Below are 21,572 nucleotides of genomic sequence, written 5' to 3' on the forward strand. Positions count from 1 at the left end.
AACCGTGTCTGATGAGGGCATCGCACGAAACAGAGATTTGTAGTGCGATTACTAACAGTTTACTTTCTTCTTAATATTTTTTTTCAAATATTTCATACTCCACTAATTATCTTTTAGGTTTTAGTGTAGAGTTCTCTTTCTATAGGTTTGCTTTTGTACCTGCTTTTAGTTACTATATATATATATATACACATATATATATATAATTGTTTCCTCACCCCGGATACCCCATATAGGTGGTAAATTCTGCTCTAACTCGGGTCTCCTACCAGAGACCTGGGAGTTTGAGCACTCGCCTCAAGATCTTAGCTGTTCTCAATAGCGCACTTTTCTGCAACTCACCTGAGTTGATTGTTGGTATTTGGGCAAGCCACATTTTATGCGCCGGTGTTATTGCGCCTAGTGCCCCAATGACTACTGGGATTACAGTTGTTCTTACATTCCAGCATTTTTCAATTTCTTCTCCAAGAGGGAGATATTTCTCTACCTTTTCTTTTTCTTTGCTGGCTATATTGTAGTCATTGGGTACTGCTATATCTATTATAGTAGCCCTCTTGTTCTCCTTGTCTACCACCACTATATCTGGTTGGTTTGCTAGGACATGCTTGTCAGTTTGGATGTAGAAGTCCCAGAGGATCTTAGCCCGGTCATTTTCATTGACCTTACCAGAAGCTTCCCACCAGTGTTGTGGTTTATTAAGGTCATACTCATCACATAGACTTCTATACACAACACCTGCGACATGATTATGCCGCTTAGTGTATGCGTTTCCTGCTAGCTGCTTGCATCCACTGATGATGTGTTGGATGGTCTCAGGTGCATCTTTGCACAGTCTGCATCTAGGATCGTCTCTAGTGTGATAGATTTTCGTTTGGAGTTGCCTTGTTGGGAGCACTTGCTCCTGGGCTGCCATGATTAGCGACTCTGTATTGGCCGTTAGGTTTCCTTTGTTCAGCCACATATATGTCTGGTGAAGATCGCCAACCTTAGATATTTGTTGGTGGTAAGCACCATGAAGAGGTTTCGTGTGCCAGTCAATTTCCTCATCATCAGGGCGTAGGTCCGTTGTAAGAGCAGCCGATTGAAATTCAGCTAGCAACTTATCTGAGATAGCCATGGAGGCTGCATATGCTTTGATGCTTTGCTCCTCCTCTTTCACTGTCTGCTGTACACTTTTGAGTCCCCTACCGCCATCTTTCCTACCAAGATACAATCTAGTAGTATCAGATTTTGGGTGGAGTGCTCCATGCATAGTCAGCAGTTTACGAGTTGCTATATCTGTTTCTTTGATGGCTTCCTCAGTCCACTTTATTATGCCTGCTGGATATCTTATTACTGGCAGTGCGTAGGTATTTATTGCCATGACTTGGTTCTTGGCATTGAGCTGGCACCGTAAGACCTGCCGAAGGCGTTTCTTGTATTCGGTAATGGCTTTGTGACGTACCTCGGCTTCGTGGTTGATGTTGCTTTGCATAATCCCAAGTACTTGTACCCTTCTTCTATATCTTTGATGGTATCATTTGGCATTCTTAGGCTATCTGTTAGCATAGAATGGCCTTTCTTAAGAATTAGCCTTCCACATTTCTCAATACCGAAGGTCATTCCGATGTCCTTGCTGTATACCTGAGTGAGATGTATTAGCGAATCAATGTCCCTTTATTTGTTAGCGTACAGCTTGATGTCATTCATGTAGAAGAGGTGGTTTATCTTGGGGCCACTCTTAAACTGGTACCCATATTGAGTCTCCTCCAGCATATTGCTTAGAGGGTTTAGGCATAAGCAGAAGAGCGGCGGTGATAAGGAGTCACCTTGATAGATGCCTCGCTTAATTTGTACACTCGCCAGCTTTTTGCCATTAGCCTCCAGTTCTGTCTTCCATTTGGTCATTGACATGGTTTTTCCAGTGTAAATTTCCACATTGCAAAGATGCACCCGAGACCATCCAACACATCATCAGTGGATGCAAGCTGCTAGCAAGAAACGCATACACTGAGCGGCATAATCATGTCGCAGGTGTTGTGTGTAGAAGTCTATGTGATGAGTATGGCCTTAATAAACCACAACACTGGTGGGAAGCTCCTGGTAAGGTCAATGAAAATGACCGCGCTAAGATCCTCTGGGACTTCTACATCCAAACTGACAAGCATGTCCTAGCAAACCAACCAGATATAGTGGTGGTAGACAAGGAGAACAAGAGGGCTACTATAATAGATATAGCAGTACCCAATGACTACAACATAGCCAGCAAAAAAAAAGAAAAGGGAGAGAAATATCTCCCTCTTGGAGAAGAAATTGAAAAATGCTGGAATGTAAGAACAACTGTAATCCCAGTAGTCATTGGGGCACTGGGCGCAATAACACCGGCGCATAAAATGTGGCTTGCCCAAATACCAACAATCAACTCAGGTGAGTTGCAGAAAAGTGCGCTATTGGGAACAGCTAAGATCTTGAGGCAAGTACTCAAACTCCCAGGTCTCTGGTAAGAGACCCGAGTTAGAGCAGAATTTACCCCCCATACGGGGTATCCGGGGTGAGGAAACAATTTCAATTTTTATATATATATATACATATGGGATTTGTGTCCCTTGCCTAAGCTCTGAGCTGCACTGATGAGGCTTCAATAGCCGAAACAGTACTGTCTGTAGCATGAGTATATGCTCCCTTACTTCGGTTTGGTTGAGCACTCTGTGAGAGGTGTGGCACTATTAGCCTTTGTGCCAAGCTCATCACTTTTGTGATTTGAGCACTCTGGTGCTAGCACATTGACTTTCTTAAATTCTGTGAGGCAACCTAGTTGTTTCATGGCAGGGAGTCAACTCTCATTGGTAATGGGGTTTGTGTCCCTTGCCTAAGCTTTGAGCTGCACCGATGAGGCTTCAATAGCCGAAACAGTACTGTCTGTAGCATGAGTATATATAGAAATATATATATAAAAAATTGTTTCCTCACCCCGGATACCCCGTATGGGTGGTAAACTCTGCTCTAACTCGGGTCTTCTACCAGAGACCTGGGAGTTTGAGCACTCGCCTCAAGATCTTAGCTGTTCCCAATAGCGCACTTTTTTGCAACTCACCTGAGTTGATTGCTGTTGGTATTTGGGCAAGCCACAATTTATGCGCCGGTGTTATTGCGCCCAGTGCCCCAATGAATACTGGGATTACAGTTGTTTTTACATTCCAGCATTTTTCAATTTCTTCTCCAAGAGGGAGAAGACTGAGATATATATATATATATATATATATATATATATATATATATATATATATATATATATATATATATATACAGTAGATGCAGTATGAACAGTCTCTTGCATGAAAGTGCTCAATATTAAAATAGAGCGATGTAAAATTGGGTAAAAATGAAAGTTAAAGTTAAGTTTAAAACAACTTTATTACTAATAGTTTCATATTGCCATGCAATAATCATTAGCCATGCAATAATCTGATGATTATTGCATGGCAATATGAAACTATTAGTAATAAAGTTGTTTTAAACTTAACTTTAACTTTCATTTTTACCCAATTTTATATATATATATATATATCACCGCTGCTCTTCTGCTCTTCTGCCTAAACCCTCTAAGCAATATGCTGGAGGAGACTCAATATGGGTACCAGTTTAAGAGTGGCCCCAAGATAAACCACCTCTTCTACATGGATGACATCAAGCTGTACGCTAACAAATAAAGGGACATTGATTCGCTAATACACCTCACTCAGGTATACAGCAAGGACATCGGAATGACCTTCAGTATTGAGAAATGCGGAAGGCTAATTCTTAAGAAAGGCCATTCTATGCTCACAGATGGCCTAAGAATGCCAAATGGTACCATCAAAGATATAGAAGAAGGGTACAAGTACTTGGGGATTATGCAAAGCAACATCAACCACGAAGCAGAGGTACGTCACAAAGCCATTACCGAATACAAGAAACGCCTTCGGCAGGTCTTACGGAGCCAGCTCAATGCCAAGAACCAAGTCATGGCAATAAATACCTACGCACTGCCAGTAATAAGATATCCAGCAGGCATAATAAAGTGGACTGAGGAAGCCATCAAAGAAACAGATATAGCAACTCGTAAACTGCTGACCATGCATGGAGCACTCCACCCAAAATCTGATACTACTAGATTGTATCTTGGTAGGAAAGATGGCGGTAGGGGACTCAAAAGTGTACAGCAGACAGTGAAAGAGGAGGAGGAAAGCATCAAAGCATATGCAGCCTCCATGACCATCTCAGATAAGTTGCTAGCTGAATTTCAATCGGCTGCTCTTACAACGGACCTACGCCCTGATGATGAGGAAATTGACTGGCACACGAAACCTCTTCATGGTGCTTACCACCAACAAATATCTAAGGTTGGCGATCTTCACCAGACAAACATGTGGCTGAACAAAGGAAACCTAACGGCCAATACAGAGTCGCTAATCATGGCAGCCCAGGAGCAAGTGCTCCCAACAAGGCAACTCCAAACGAAAATCTATCACACTAGAGACGATCCTAGATGCAGACTGTGCAAAGATGCACCTGAGACCATCCAACACATCATCAGTGGATGCAAGCAGCTAGCAGGAAACGCATACACTGAGCGGCATAATCATGTCGCAGGTGTTGTATGTAGAAGTCTATGTGATGAGTATGGCCTTAATAAACCACAACACTGGTAGGAAGCTCCTGGTAAGGTCAATGAAAATGACCGCGCTAAGATCCTTTGGGACTTCTACATCCAAACTGACAAGCATGTCCTAGCAAACCAACCAGATATAGTGGTGGTAGACAAGGAGAACAAGAGAGCTACTATAATAGATATAGCAGTACCCAATGACTACAATATAGCCAGCAAAGAAAAAGAAAAGGTAGAGAAATATCTCCCTCTTGGAGAAAAAATTGAAAAATGCTGGAATGTAAGAACAACTGTAATCCCAGTAATCATTGGGGCACTGGGCGCATTAACACCGGCGCATAAAATATGGCTTGCCCAAATACCAACAACAATCAACTCAGGTGAGTTGCAGAAAAGTGCGCTATTGGGAACAGCTAAGATCTTGAGGCGAGTGCTCAAACTCCCAGGTCTCTGGTAGGAGACCCGAGTTAGAGCAGAATTTTCCACCCATACGGGGTATCCGGGGTGAGGAAACAATTTTGTTTTATATATATATATATATATATATATATATATATATATACTCATGCTACAGACAGTACTGTTTCGGCTATTGAAGCCTCATCGGTGCAGCTCAAAGCTTAGGCAAGGGACACAAACCCCATTACCAATGAATATAGACCAGCGAACCTGATGCTACCAAACAAACATATGTTGGCCTGACAGAAGGCTCATCCAAGAAAAGATATTACAACCACCGTAGCAGCTTCAACAATACATCAAAACGAACATCAACAGAACTAAGGAATTCTACATGTCAGCTTAAATATCTGTCCATCCAGTACGACATCAATTGGAGAGTATTGAAGAAAGCGAGTAGTTACAATAAGACCAGTAAACGCTGTAATTTGCGCATTTGGGAGAAGTACTTAATTCTATACAACCCTGAGCTTGCAAGCTTGAACTCAAGAAACAAACTTGTGTCAAAGTGCAGGCATTCAAATAAGCAGTTAATTTGCAATGCTGTGACATGAGCCAATTAAATTATTGTATTATATGTAGCTGGCCTTTATCGTTAAGCTACTCAATGTGTTTTTGCGTACAGTCATATGAGCTTCAGATCATTTTAATTTTACCTGATGAATGGTAACAACCATGAAACTTTAAGTAGTAAAATGTTTTAAAAGTTTTCAGTTCTTAATATATTTTATATATCTATATATATATATATATATATTTCTCAATATTTATCAAAGTCTGTCGTCATTGGAAATCCGGGTATAAAATAAAACTAGAATAAATGTTCCGTACCGAAGAGGATTCGATCTCGGACCAAGCCATTCACCAGTCTGATGCCTTGCCCACTAGACTACGGAAGTGAAATTGTTAGCCTGCCAATATAAGTCATTATATCAGAGCAAAACCTAACGGCTTTGCATGTGACGCGGGTCATAGCATAACATCACGAGAAGCTGTTCGCCCACATTATTAAACTGGCTAATAGCAAAACTCTCACTACTTCTCATTGTTTATAAGACAAAAAACTTTTCTCATATTATTAGTTTAAAAGTTAGAATGGCAAATGTTGTTATATGTTAAATACTAATCCATTTTCTGTCCAAATACTCTTCTATTACACGGGCAACGCCGGGTGGTACAGCTAGTATATATATATATATATATATATATATATATATATATATATATATATATATATATATATATATATATATATATATATATATATATATATATATACTGTATATATATATATATAAAATTGTTTCCTCACCCCGGATACCCTGTATGGGTGGTAAATTCTGCTCTAACTCGGGTCTCCTACCAGAGACCTGGGAGTTTGAGCACTCGCCTCAAGATCTTAGCTGTTCCCAATAGCGCACTTTTCTGCAACTCACCTGAGTTGATTGCTGTTGGTATTTGGGCAAGCCATATTTTATGCGCCGGTGTTAATGCGCCCAGTGCCTCAATGACTACTGGGATTACAGTTGTTCTTACATTCCAGCATTTTTCAATTTCTTCTCCAAGAGGGAGATATTTCTCTACCTTTCCCTACCTAAATATATATATACATATATACATATATACATATATACATATATACATATATACATATATTAATACATATATACATATATATATATATGTATATATATATTTTTTTATATATATATATACATAAATATACGCCCTGTGTCGCAGGGGCTAGTTCACAGAGCGCTATAGTCACAGCGTGGTAGTACTACCATGTAACTTTCCAACAGCTAAAAATGTTTAAATGTTTTTTCTACGAAGTTGAAAGATGAATCCTTACTGTTTATTCTGAGAGTTGGCAAACTGATTTAAAACCCATTTTTTGCCTACCAAGCCTATTTTTCTGAAATATTCCCTGCAAAAAAGGGTACCATAGTAATTAACTTAATTAACGGTCTTTTGTTTAATCATCTCGGTAGGCTGAGTTGATTAAACAAAGGACCGAGACTCCTATTTTACTGAGACTCGGCCCAGTTATAGCCTCGGTTTTGGGATCAGCTAGGCCGCCGGCCCTGATTTTTGCGCTCTGCTGCCGCAAACTAACTGATATTATTAATCGTTATTACGTGGTCATGTGTATTAAACTCTAGTAAACTAAAGTTTACTACAAAGTTTACTGTTCTAAATGCTCCAGTAAACTTGGTAAATCTGAAAATTACATTAGGTTTTTAAAAAATATTGTTCAATCCCTATTTGCCGATAGCATGTAAGCGAGAACCAGAACTAATATCATAGAAGTGAAGAGTTGTCTATTTTTAACTTTTGCCAAGTCAAGATAACATAACCCATTATATGGCATGCCACTCAACGGGCTTAGTTGGGTCAATACTACTGTCCATTAGTATTGGACGCTCAACACTTAATCTACATATATATTTCTTACTGTCCGGGTATGTCCAGCTATAGCTATTATTGTAGCATTGTGCCCACATGTTACGAATCCTCGAGTAGGAAATTTTGATCCAAGGCGTTATTATATTTAATATATCGTAACCACATGCTAATTATATTAGCAAAGCACCCACACATTACGAAGCCCCAGTTAAGAAATATTTTGAGACCTATGTACATTTGTGCAGCACGATGCGTCTTCGTCTTTATTTTTTAGGGCTAATTTATTCAGCCCCACGATATCAACAATACTTTATCTATGAGTTGTGGCAACTTGTGTATTGATTATATACATTATTAAAAGATATGTGTTGCTCACCATGGCGAGTTCAGCGTTATTCATGACGGTAAATCGGTATCGCAAACATAAAATCATTTAATGATAAAATTTCAGGTAAATGATGTTTTATTAATACAATGCGCCCACAAGTCATTATGCCCCCCTAAAACACGATGCTTTCCGCCAAACCGAATCAACAAACATTTCTCTTGAAATAAATATATGGCGACTGTTGTAATACTTTTCATTTGGTCATGACGATTTTTAATTTTTGATTTCACACATTGTATTAATTGTATCATTATCAAATAATCTGTTTCGTAGTTGTGGTATGTTTATCAAACACTCAGTTTATTCAAATTCAAAACGCAAGTGAATCTTTCACACAAAGTCATTGCATCAAGCAAGACGTAATGTAAGCATTGCAATAGGCTGTACATTCTACATAGGCAATGGGTAATACATTCTACATCCCCTCTTGATCTCAAGATCAACTGTCGTAAAACCATACAGCATAACATCTAATAGATCTCATGATTAACTGACTTGTACAACCATTACAGCACAAAGTTTGATAACCACTTAGGAAGACGTCTATCTCAAACAGGTCTGTTTTCAAAGTCACTATTTTGATCGAGATCAGAGACAACAGGCTCTCGATTCAACTGAGCATTGTTATCAAGCAGGTTTGAAGTACTAAACTCAACTTTGACCTAATTAGACTCTCTGGTTGGCCTAGTTAATACATGTATACCATCTGCAATGTCGCCTTGATGAGCCAATCTAAGGTCAGACACATGCCTATTTGTGCCATCGACTTCAACCGAAGTGCTAGAAATTTATCTTTGTCACTCTTCGACATTTCCACTTATCAAAGCACCTAGCATTAACTGGCTTGACATAAAAAGTGTCTCCAACTGTGTATGGGTTAAGGCTGCAGTTTCTAAGGTCACTAAGCATTTGTGGTATTTCTGTCGATTTGGTCGCCCTTGCTAAGCCACTGCGATAGCTGTCTAGTTCTTCCACAGGCACTATACCATTGGAGTTTGGTGAATCGTTATACCAATATGCCATTTCTTCAGGTCCTTTACCAGTTCTCATGACTGCTCTTTTTATAGTGTGGTGATGTCTTTCAATTATTCCATTTCCAGTAAGTTTATAGGCACAGCTGAGGATCTGCTCTACACTCTATTTTTGCAGAAACTCTTTCATTCTAGCGCTTGTAAAACATGGGCCATTGTCACTCAGAAACTCCTTAGGAGGTCCAGGTTCTTGAAACACATTGTCCAACTGTTTGATTACTACGTCTGATGTTTCATTAGCCAGTTTGAACCAAAGAGAAAACCTGCTAGGCCCACAATCAACAATAGTCAGATAAGGTCGACCGTTCCCATGAGTTATATCTGATGCAAGGCGCTCTCATACATTTGCTACGTTTAGCTGACCATGATCCCATTTCATTGGATGAGTATCTACACTGTTACACATAAGACAAGTTTTCACTACTTGCTCAACTATGTCTTTCTTGATTGTTCGTCCAAGCTTTTTCTGTGCGAAGTACAGGGTTTTGCTGACACCAAAGTGGTGGTCTTGATAAACTTTATTTACGTCTTCTATCTCATCTGTGTTAGAAAGTACAAGCCCTGAGCATGCAACAACTTGTAGCCATTTCTTTGGTACTCTGGTTAGGACATCCGACTTGTTCTCACCTGATGGAACAAGTTTGATCATTAGTGTTAACCCGTATTCATCAATCAGCTGACCAATAATTCCAAGTCTACGTCGAATGATCAACTCACTGAGGCCAGCAACCTTAGGCCTTTTGGTATCTTCTATCACTGAATTTATCCACCCATAAACAGTAGTTGAATCTGTGATTACTTGTACATTTGTCATTTTCCACTTTAGCGCAAGGTTGATTCCTTTCAATGCAGCTTCTAGCTCAGCAACATTTATATGAGCACCATCATCCTCTTTACGTAGCCATGCTGCATCCTCAACAGTGTAACCATCTACCTCCAGAGACACTCCGAGAGCCAAGTTGCTGGCGTCACACTACACAGTACACTGATAGGTCTTCTTGACATCCCACTTGCCTCTCACTGGGTCTTGTTCTTGTACTTTAGAACTAGGAACTGTTTCAGACCAGTCTAAGTCATTAGTCAATCTCTTTACATAGCTACAAGCAACTCTTAACCATCCAGCAACTGGGTAATGTCCAACTAGTTTGCCACAAATGGAAAAAGGTCTCTTTTTGTAACCTTTTCTGAAACTACAGGCAAATCACCATCTCGCTTCCAGTTGTACTGACCATCTTCTGCATTGTTTACTCTACGACCCAACACATGAGTATCTGATAGTGTCAATGGGTCTTTTGCCACAAGTCCAAACCTTAGTAAGTGAGCTCTAACAACATCAGCTTGAACCACTTCTTTGTTTACCCAAATGTCATCAATGTAGTGATCAGTTCCATTGCAAATCTGTTCGTCCAATGAGAGCACTTTATCTATGATCTTAGACATTATCTTGGGAGCAACATTCAAACCAAATCCCATGTGTGTCATTACATACGTTTTACCTCTGTACTTCACTGCCTGGAATCTTTTCAGACTGGGCTCTATATGAATTTGTAGATAAGCCTTCTTCAAATCTAACAGACATGCTTTGCTTCTCCCTAACCTCCAATCTCGCAGTTTTTCTTGGCAAGTTGCAGTCTCAACACCTGGATTACTGTGAATATAGTTGTTTAGTTCACGGTAATCCATAGCAGGGCGAATCTTATTGGGCTTGTTTGGTTGTTTTGCAGCCATCAATAGAATTATCCCCTCTACATGACCATGGACTGTGCTATCATATAACTCCAGCCATTCATTATCTATCCAGCATTGCACTTCTTCATCAAACTCTTTTCTGTCATCATCATTTATCTTGCATTCAGAGCAATGATTTTGTAGAATCGGTTCATCATTTTTTCATTTCCATTTGACAAACCATGCACTACCATCAAACCATGCTATGAAATTTTTATCATCAATCTCTAAACTACTCTGGTGTCTTGTGCCAACACTTATCACTGGCACCTCACCACCAAACTTAACACCATTGTGAACATCAACATTAACTCCACTGAGTTTAGCAATAGCATCCATTCCCACTATCACTTGTGCTCCACCTACTAGTGCTGACACAATCAAGCACTGCAGAGGAAGCTCTTCTTTTTTTGTGACATTGACTTCTAAAACAGTTTCACTCTTACACTCAGTAGTTTTACCGTTTAACATGCTGACAATTCGAACAGAACCGCTAGGCCTTTTACCCAATTTAACACAAAAATCATCTAAAATCAGTCTGTTCGCAACCAGTATCTACAAGAGCTCTTGCCGATACTTTGTTTACATATATATCAATAAATGGTAGCACCTCTTTGCTCAGTGGCTTGTAGCGGGGAGAGTATCCGGTGCAGACACTTCCCCATTCTCATTTCCCTTAGAGCAATTCCTAGCTATGTGATTGTCAAGCTCTTGACAGTTGTAACACTTTATTAGCCTTTTTGCACTCTTTACAACCTTGGATGGGCACTGGTGGGCTCCATGACCTCTGCCATTACAAATTGAACAAATCTGTCCAGCAGGTTTTGAGCCTACATACCCCATTGCGCAGACTCCTTGTGCTCCATCATTGCTAGACATAATCATTTTGGCTCTCATGGCCAACTCTGACAACGAAAGTTTTTCAATTGCTGAAATGGATTTTATCTGGGTAGCTACATCAATTGGTAACCCAGCCACAAAAGCACACTTCAACAAGGGTTCTAGTACTGTTTGGCCAATCCGAGCTACTAGCCTACGCAAATCTGCTAGGTAAACATCAACAGTTTCTCCTTCTTTGAATATCCTTCTTTGTAGTTGTCCATATGCGCTAAAGTTATTTACTCCAAAAGCAGTCATTAGCTCCTGTTTAATCAGTGCATAATCCTTTTTAGTGTCGGCTGACGGTTGTTTATAAATGGCGAATGCCGGTCTAGACAGAAAGATTGGCACAAAAGATTTCAATTCCGTAATATTCTGCAGCTCAGCTACAAGCTCTAGCTTGTCACACCACTCCGAAAAGTCACCACTGTTTTCTACGTCTTTATAGGTTTTACTCAAGTCTGAAAGTTTTACTGCCATTATTGTCACAGTTTTGCCAAAATAACTTGTGGTATGTTTATCAAACACTCAGTTTATTCAAATTCAAAACGCAAGTGAATCTCTAACACAAAGTCATTGCATCAAGCATGGCGTAATGTAAGCATTGCAATAGGCTGTACATTCTACATAGGCAATAGGCAATACATTCTGCAGTAGTTTACATACTTGTTATTTATTTCATATCTACATTCAGTTCCCTACTTATTTATTCCAGCTGCTCAAAATACTTTTTTCCAGCTACATTACGTTCATTGGATTTTGACTTGGTACCTTGCGCTCCACAATCATTAAATAGGAATAAAGATTTTGTTCATTTAAAAAATCTTTTTACGTAATTTTTTTTAGTTAAAATTAAAACATCTTTGTTTGTTTGTTCCTATCATTGCTCGCTTTGTGTATTAGCTTTTACATCTTTCATTCTAAACCTAACCAATTAGAGATTTGTAATACATTTCACATTTTGCAACAAACATTTCTAAGATTATCTATTAGATTATCTGTAAGATTTACTGTAAAACTTATTGTGTAAGATTACAAGTATCAGTTATTTTTCACTCCCTTATATTTACATACATTTACATACCTTGAGAAATATATATATAGGCAGATTTACATTCTCTTATTACATTTATAAACTTTGTATAACATTTTAAGTTTATAATAATTATAAGGTTTTAGAGTTTGTTGCATTATTGTTTATATTTCAACTTGCATTTTTAAACATAATTGGAGTATAATGTCGTGTTTGAAGTTTAAACATTATTAATTTTTCTATTACTGTTATTATTACTTAGTTAGTTTCCAATCTTTATTATTAATATTAATTTTTATTCAGCCATTTTTGGCAAACACTGTTTTAAGAAAGTTTCAGCTATACAAAATACTACCATATTCTGTCATATTTTTTATTAATCTGTTAAATATATGTATTCTCAAAAATTGCACATTGTCTAATGCCTCCAAAGAAAAGAACATGTTCTGCACAAAATCATTTCCTCAAGATATAAAGTTTGAAAGTTACAGTTTGACAAAGTTTGAAAACCTTTACAGCTGTTTTTATTTTCTCTACTAATTTATTTCAACTACACAACCCACTTCTCTCATGATTTGTAGTTTGAAAGTTAGAATGGGAAACATTGTTATATATGTTAAATACGAATCAATTTTTTGTCCAAAGACCTTTTTATTTCCTCGGCAACGCCAAGAGCAAAGCTAGCTAGTATGCTATTAAATATTGGAAATTTTATTGGAATTCTTTGTTTTGCCAGTAGTGAGTATTGATATTAGATATTAATTGTTATAATATAGAATGGCTCAGTATTAGATACTGATATTGGTACTAGATATAGACAGGCTCATTATTGGATGTTGGTATTGGACGTTGGTTTTGGCGATTGAGAAACTAAATATTTAATAATAGTAAGCATGCTACTGGATATTTATTTACTAATACTATCTCAATCATATTATATACTGGTATAAAATGCTTTAGGTTTTATTACTATACATGAAGTTGATGTTCAATTTCAGAAACTTCATAGTAGTGCAACGTAGTAGTGCAACGTAGTAGTGCAACGTAGTAGTGCAACGTAGTAGTGCAACGTAGTAGTGCAACGTAGTAGTGCAACGTAGTAGTGCAACGTAGTAGTGCAACGTAGTAGTGCAACGTAGTAGTGCAACGTAGTAGATCAACGTAGTAGTGCAACGTAGTAGTGCAACGTAGTAGTGCAACGTAGTAGTGCAACGTAGTAGTGCAACGTAGTAGTGCAACGTAGTAGTGCAACGTAGTAGTGCAACGTAGTAGATCAACGTAGTAGTGCAACGTAGTAGTGCAACTCATTAAACAAAGTGTAATTGTTATAAATATATATATTTTAATCTTCATTTATATTACTTTTTAATTTGTAAGCTATTACATTGATAACATCTTTATTAAATTTTCATTAAACACTAAATTTAGCTATAAATATTGTATGTTAAAATTGAGATAGGCTGTGACCCACTGTGAGATAGGCTGTGACCCATTGGAAGATGTTTGGTCATTTGTACTCTAATACAATGTTCTCGAGAATTAAACAAATTATTCAGTCTGTTCAATATATAATATTATTATTATAGTTACTAATGATAGTAAAAAATGCCGTTTGAAATTATGTGGCCAGTATTATATTTTCTTATTATAGAAACACCTGCAGCTGCTGGTGTTTGATTTCTGAAGTATAATTGCTTGAGTAAACAATGGGTATCATACACATATTCTAATTGCTGCAGTTGGTCGGTTCCGGTGTTCGGTATCACTACATGTATGTAGATAGTGATATTGCATGAGTTTACACTCAGTATGATTATTGAATATTGATACTGAGATATCACAGCCTGCAGTATTTTATTATTTGCTAGAATATTTGATATCATTATTGAGTATTGATATTATCATATTATGTATATAATATAGTATAATGAGTATGTGATATTGTCAGATGAATTATAACATGTCAACATTGGGTAATGGATATAGTCAGATAATGTATCGGATATTCACAGCTAGAGTATTGGATATTGACAGCTAGAGTATTGGATAATGACAGCTAGAGTATTGGATATTGACAGCTAGAGTATTAGTTATTGACAGCTAGAGTATTAGATATTGACAGCTAGAGTATTAGTTATTGACAGCTAGAGTATTAGATATTGACAGCTAACGTATTGGATATTGACAGCTTGAGTATTGGATATTGACAGCTAAATTATTGGATACTGACAGCTAGAGTATTAGATATCAACAGCTAGAGTATTAGTTATTGACAGCTAGAGTATTAGATATTGACAGCTAGAGTATTAGATATTGACAGCTAGAGTATTAGATATTGACAGCTAGAGTATTAGATATTGACAGAGTATTAAATATTGACAGCTAGAGTATTGGATATTGACAGCTAGAGTATTGGATATCGACAGCTAGAGTATTGGATATTGACAGCTAGAGTACTGGATATTGACAGCTAGAATATTAGATATTGACAGCTAGAGTATTGGATAATGACAGCTAGAATATTGGATATTGACAGCTAGAGTATTAGATATTGGCAGCTAGAGTATTGGATAATGACAGCTAGAGTATTAGATATTGACAGCTAGAGTATTGGATATTAGAATTGAACATCGGAACACTAATTGAAAGCATTGGAAGTATTAATATTGGACCGGTTTTTGCGAATTGTCCCCAATCATATCACGCAACTAATTGTCCCCAATCATACCACGCAACTAATTGTCCCCAATCATACCACGCAACTAATTGTCCCCAATCATACCACGCAACTAATTACTGCACAAAAGTACATGTATTTTAACACTCATGACTTGCACCTCGAAAAGCACTAAGTGGTAGTGGAAGTGGATATTTGGCTGTGCGCAACTACTTTTACCCTTAGCTTTCATTTATTCGATATAGAAATATTAATAATAAGCTTAGTAATCACGAAATATGACATAAATTAGTAGAACACAGAATTAGTTTGAATCAATTGGCAATATTTCCCTATTTTGAAGGAATAAATCAATAAATGATCAAATCAGTTTCACATGTCAACTTAACTGTATATATTCAACTAACCCAGCTCTTTAATTGTTCATCTTTAGAGCCTGCGAGCAAGAGTCTCAATTGCTTTCACTTCTTTGCGTAAACATGTAGGAGTAGATAACTTATAAATGTACACACATCTGCTCTGATACACAAAAAATATAACAAAATGATTTTGCCGAAAACTTGTAAGATACAAGCTGAAAAGACAGCAAATTACGTCCCTACCAAATTAAGAAATTATACAGATTTGTTTGGAAAACTATTACAGACCAGTCAACAAAACTATTGTCAGCCATAATTAAAAATGCTGAACTATAAGATCATAGCCTGTAGTCTCGCAAGAATGACAAATGATGAAGGGCTTATAACCATAAATTTGATTACAAATAGTGGAAACCATAAATTCTGACTTTGGGAAACCTTAAATTACTGTCTACTTGTTAGCCATTGTTTGATTTCCTACAGCATGAACAGTATGGACTCATAAGCAGAAAGAGAACTTGCAATAGTCTGTGCTCAGCTGCCTCATACTTCTATGTTTTTTTCTGATTCGAAAGCAAAAATAAATCATGATATATGCATGTTTAATAACTAGTAATATTTTGCAATCAGAGAAGAAGAAAGGTGAGTAATATGACCGCAATTAGCATGAAACAGATTTAAATACAGTAAGAAATTGGTATTTATTTATTAAGCTTCTACTGGGAAGTGTAATCAATTACATCTCTGTCACATTACCTGCGCTTGTTAGTTGATTGCGCGGGTAGCAAATTAAATATGGTGAAGCTTTGATGTGGATGATTACATGGCAGAGAACTGCTTAAAATCTCATGACATCGGTAGTTGTCTTAACAATGTAAGGGAAGAATTCACTCTTGGCATTTCAAGTGTAGTTGATATGCTCTTCGCAATGCCAGTGTAGTTGACATGCTCTTCACAATTCCAGTGTAGCTGACATGCTCTTGGCAATGCCAGTTTAGTTGACATGCCCTTGGCAATGCCAGTGTAGTTGACATGCTCTTGGCAATGCCAGTGTAGTTAGCATGCTCTTGGCAATTGCAGCGTAGTTGACATGCTCTTGGCAATGCCAGTGTAGTTGGCATGCTCTTGGCAATGCCAGAATAGTTGACATGCCCTTGGCAATGCCAGTGTAGTTGACATGCTCTTGGCAATGCCAGTGTAGTTGACATTCTCTTGGCAGTTGCAGTGTAGTTGACATGCTCTTGGCAATGCCAATGTAGTTGGCATGCTCTTGGCAATGCCAGAATGGTTGACATGCCCTTGGCAATGCCAGTGTAGTTGACATGCTCTTGGCAATGCCAGTGTAGACAGGCAGAAAGCCAGACAGGCGCCAGTTTAGTTAGGCTGACATTTTCTAGCTGTTTTACAAATGACAACTTTTATTCGTACTCAAAAGTACTCCAATGTGAATGAAAATGATCATTTGTTCAATGATAGTTCTGAAAAAGCTGTTCAACTTTTCACTTACAGCTCCTTTCACCGTAAGTTGAGAAAGTGGATGGTTAGTATTTCGATGCAGCAGATTTATATTGAGAGATAACAAAAGTGTGCTTCAGTTGTAACCTTGTGCTCTCAGTCTAGCAACTGGCTGAAAATGACTTTACACACTGGTAACACTGCACACTGGTAACACTACACAGTGGTAACACTACACAGTGGTAACACTACACACTGGTAACACTACACACTGGTAACACTACACAGTGGTAACACTACACAGTGGTAACACTACACAGTGGTAACACTACACAGTACACAAGTAACAGTTGTATAAATATATTCTGTTAAATAATCACCAAGTACTCCACCAATTTGTTGTTTCCTCAAGAGCAGCGTATACAAGTACGCAATCAATTAGCAAAAGTAGGCAACTCCAAATTTACAGCCATATTTGAAATATTTTTAAGTTACCAATATTTATCATGATAATATCATCTGCCAAAGAGTCTTCAGCTTATTCATCTAGAATCTAACTAACAAAAACTTTGTTTCGTTTCACTCGTAACGCGAGACCATTTGAAGTGAGAATCTTGTTGATGAACAATAAATGTAATCTCGCTATTTGGCAAGCTGATTGGTTAAATTCCTTGCTAGTGATTTGTTGATCTGTTAATAAAGTTGTAGTAAATATATGAGATTACAAAATCTTAATGATAACAAAATATTTGGTCTTCTGCATTTCTTGAAAAATGAACATTAAAAATAAGATCTGAGCAGAGATAGCTTTAGACGGTTATCTGTCAGTCGGATATCTGTCAGTCAGATATCTGTCAGTCAGATATCTGTCAGACAGTCTATCTGTCAGGTGGTTATTTGTCAGTCCGGTATCTGTCAGTTGGGTATCTATCAGTTGGGTATCTGTAGGTTGGGTGTCTGTCAGTCGGGTATCTGTTGGTTGGTTATCTGTCAGTCAGATATCTGTCAGTCAATTGTTGGTCAGCCAAAGCGAGGAAGTTTTCAGTTGTTAGAAGCTATTCACAACTTTGCCGGTTGGAAATAACCTTTAAGATCAAATGATACTGTAGAATATTTCAGGCTTTTCTTTTGTCACATTAACTATTTTACCAATTCGCTGAAACAAAACAATTAGTAAGACAGATGTACAGATCTTCCTGAGCTTTACAAGCAGGATGCACCTCAAAGCTCAATGCATTTAAAGCAAGACAACTGAAGTCATTACAGCTCAAGTGTTTGCAGTAGTGTACATGAGTAGGACAGTAGGCGCTCCTACAACGTAAATAATTCGTTCCAGAAACATTTACCTTATAGGGATTTCACGCCATACGAACAGTAAAATATATGTAAATTGCCTAATCCATTCCAAGATGTCTCCAAGCTCACCCCTTTGGTCATACAAACAGGAAAAACTAGATTTCTCTTTTTAATTTGTTGACTGTACCGTAACTTGGAGTATTATTTGTTTGCATCAACGAGCTTTCTCCTTTCTCTGATCAATTTCAGTGTTTTTTAGACTATGATTGCAGTAATTTTACAACAAGTTGATGGGAAACACACATTTTTTATGTCCAATTACAGCAATTTGCTTATTTTTTTAAAGACAGGATAATCTATTCTGTAAATTAAAACTTTGAAAAACAAGTTTTTAAACGTCTACAATAAAACAAAACAAAATACATTTCTACTATAAAAAGAGCAGTGTCTACTTTTTCGCCATGTCTACTTTTTTGCCATCTATTTGCATTCAGGGGTCAAGGTTAGAATAAAAATAAGTTTCAATAATACTCCAACTTGTAATATTTAATTGGTAGACCTACGCTAGAACACATACGCTAATCGATCGCCTTTAAGCATTTCTGAACAATTACGCAGCTACTCATGCTCGGTTTTGTCAACACATCTGACGATCCATCATGACGATCTAGCACAACGAACTAAAATGTCGTGGAAGTTGTGTGAATAATACATACATTGCTATACGTACGTAGTTTTTTCTACCACAAGCGCGGCGAAATTTGTTACTATTCAAATATAGAATTGGAGAACTTGTCCCGACTTGACACTTTATATTATATGGAATTTTTTACGTAGTACCAAGCAAAAACTTTGCATAAATATTTTATGTTATCTGAATTTTACGTTATAGAGTTGTCTGCTGTATTTACATACTTCTTGTGCAGAGAAAGTTTCTATATTCTCTGTAAGTACAATGGAGAAAGTTTCTATATTCCCTGTAAGTACAATGGAGAAAGTTTCTACATTCCCTGTAAGTTCAATGGAGAAAGTTTCTATATTCCCTGTAAGTACAATGGAGAAAGTTTCTATATTCCCTGTAAGTACAATGGAGAAAGTTTCTATATTCCCTGTAAGTACATTGGAGAAAGTTTCTATATTCCCTGTAAGTACAATGGAGAAAGTTTCTATATTCCCTGTAAGTTCAATAGAGAAGTTTTCTATATTCCCTGTAAGTACAATAGAGAAAGAATAGAACTGTTTTCTTTAGATTATTAATACAAGGGAAAAAATAAAATAAAAACCAAAACAAATATACAAAAAGCAATCTGAAGAAAACAATGTGTTTAGTGAAAGGGTGTTCTGCTGCAACAGTAATTGTGGGTACTCAGTGCACATCGTCAAATGTAAACCAGTATTACTAGTTTTATCCAGACAGCCGTATCAAGTATTGAGGGTAGGCAGTGTTCATACCACATTTTGACCCATGTCTATGCGTTGTTGGAATAAGACATCAATTCAGTGGTAGTTGAAGCTTGAAAGGTATTTATGCTAATGACTTCTGCTCTTTAACTAAAACGTACTATAAGCTTTGATCGAACCCTACTCCTTCCACCAACACAAAAACAGTGCCATCTTCAGTTCATCAAATGGTCACGCATCTACAAGCCATTGAGCTTTCAACTCGAGCAAACCTGTCAGTTGTGTAAAAAGATGGATTTGATCTTAGAGACCATTCATGCCTCAGTACTGAGTGTTCAGCACTGGACATAGCTATACAGACTAGAGCTGCATCACATTTAACGTTTGCATTGTTCAAGGTGTTATACCGCACAACTAACGAGTAACACACATACGTACTATGTATGTTACTTGTTAGCACTTGTGTGCTACCGATCCCTAATTATGTGTCACTTGTCAGTAACACACACTCCAAGGTCTTTTGAATTGCAAAAATTATTCACAAACTGTAGGTTAAACCAGTTTCTCTGTCGTAAGGTAGAAATTAATTTACCATTTCAATCTTTACAACTGAATAGTCTTAAACACGTGCACTAAAATAATAACTGTAATAACAGCAAAAACAATAATAATGATAATGATAATGATAATGATGAGAACAATATCCAAAGTAACAGCACCAGTAATAATAACGTTAATAAATAAATAATAATGATAGTAATTAGAACAATAATAATAATCCTAATAGTAACAGTAATAATAATGCTAATGGCAAGACTGATACCATAAAACCTCTATTTGAAAGCCAGGGCGCTCTATTCTGTAATCTTTCCTTTAGTGTAGCACTTTATTAAAGACGGCGTGCAAATAGAGAGTAGCGTTGTATTTTTCCAATGACTCATCAGACTTTTAGGAAGCTAAATTTAACCCTTTTATGGATGAAACGAGTGTCACCTATATTTTGCACTCTCCTTTAGGTGGAGAGATACTAACCGTTTTGGATGCGAGAAATCTCACATCCAAAACCATAACTTATGTCCGACTTGTCATAGGTCTTTACATAAATATGCTTTGGGAAGCTGAGAAATATACTAGATGATATTTATTGCTTGCAATTATCTTATGATGATTGTATAGTCTGCATTGCAAATGATTGGAACTTTCAATTTTTTGTTTCATTCCAAATTTGAAGGCGTATTTTAATTTTATAACTACGTTTTATAACTACAACTGTATATTTAACAATGTTGCATAAAAGCTCATTGAACTGATTTATGTGTTTGCTACAGTTTGCAGCAAAACCTGGCTTTTCATGTGCTATAAAAAAGGAGTTATGGGTGTCGATCCGTTGAACTATTTTATTGCCTTCTGGCTTTTCAATACCTTCCACAGTGTCTGCTAACTTCAACTCTAATTCTGTACTGCTGACCTAGTCGATATCAGCGTTCAAATAATTTTTTTTAGCAGAGCACAAATTTTACCCTATGCTAATCAGAAAACTTTTCGCGAAAGCAATGATAAACATTTAGACGCATACGGGCTAAGCGCAAGTCAATAGCCTGAAAATAGTAGAACAGATTCTATCATAATTGTAAAGCATTTTTGCATATACGTCAAAGTGTCAATACCATTTTAAACAAGGAACTACTATTAGCCTGATACAGTTATGAATTATTTCTATGACATTGTTTTCAAGTGTTTATTTAATGCTCAGTGGTGTAACCGAGTTATTATTAGCACAATTTGGTGGGCACTTTTCTACTGATCACTTGTTATTATTAGTTGGGTTCGTAA

General features: G+C 37.2%; 1 protein-coding gene across 1 annotated transcript in view; it reads right to left on the minus strand.

Moving 5' to 3' along the window:
* LOC137392281 (uro-adherence factor A-like) overlaps positions 1–11,110 on the minus strand; it is a 34,817-nt gene extending 23,707 nt beyond the window's left edge. The window contains exons 1-3 of the mRNA XM_068078951.1: positions 10,910–11,110; positions 10,091–10,756; positions 9,336–9,884 (exon numbers count right to left, since the gene is read on the minus strand). Coding sequence (XP_067935052.1) covers positions 9,336–9,884; positions 10,091–10,756; positions 10,910–11,110 — 1,416 coding nt within the window. The remainder of the gene's footprint in view (positions 1–9,335; positions 9,885–10,090; positions 10,757–10,909) is intronic.
* Positions 11,111–21,572: the final 10,462 nt, after the last annotated feature.

Source organism: Watersipora subatra, chromosome 3 (genome assembly GCF_963576615.1).
Source record: "Watersipora subatra chromosome 3, tzWatSuba1.1, whole genome shotgun sequence".
Lineage (NCBI taxonomy): Eukaryota > Metazoa > Bryozoa > Gymnolaemata > Cheilostomatida > Watersiporidae > Watersipora > Watersipora subatra.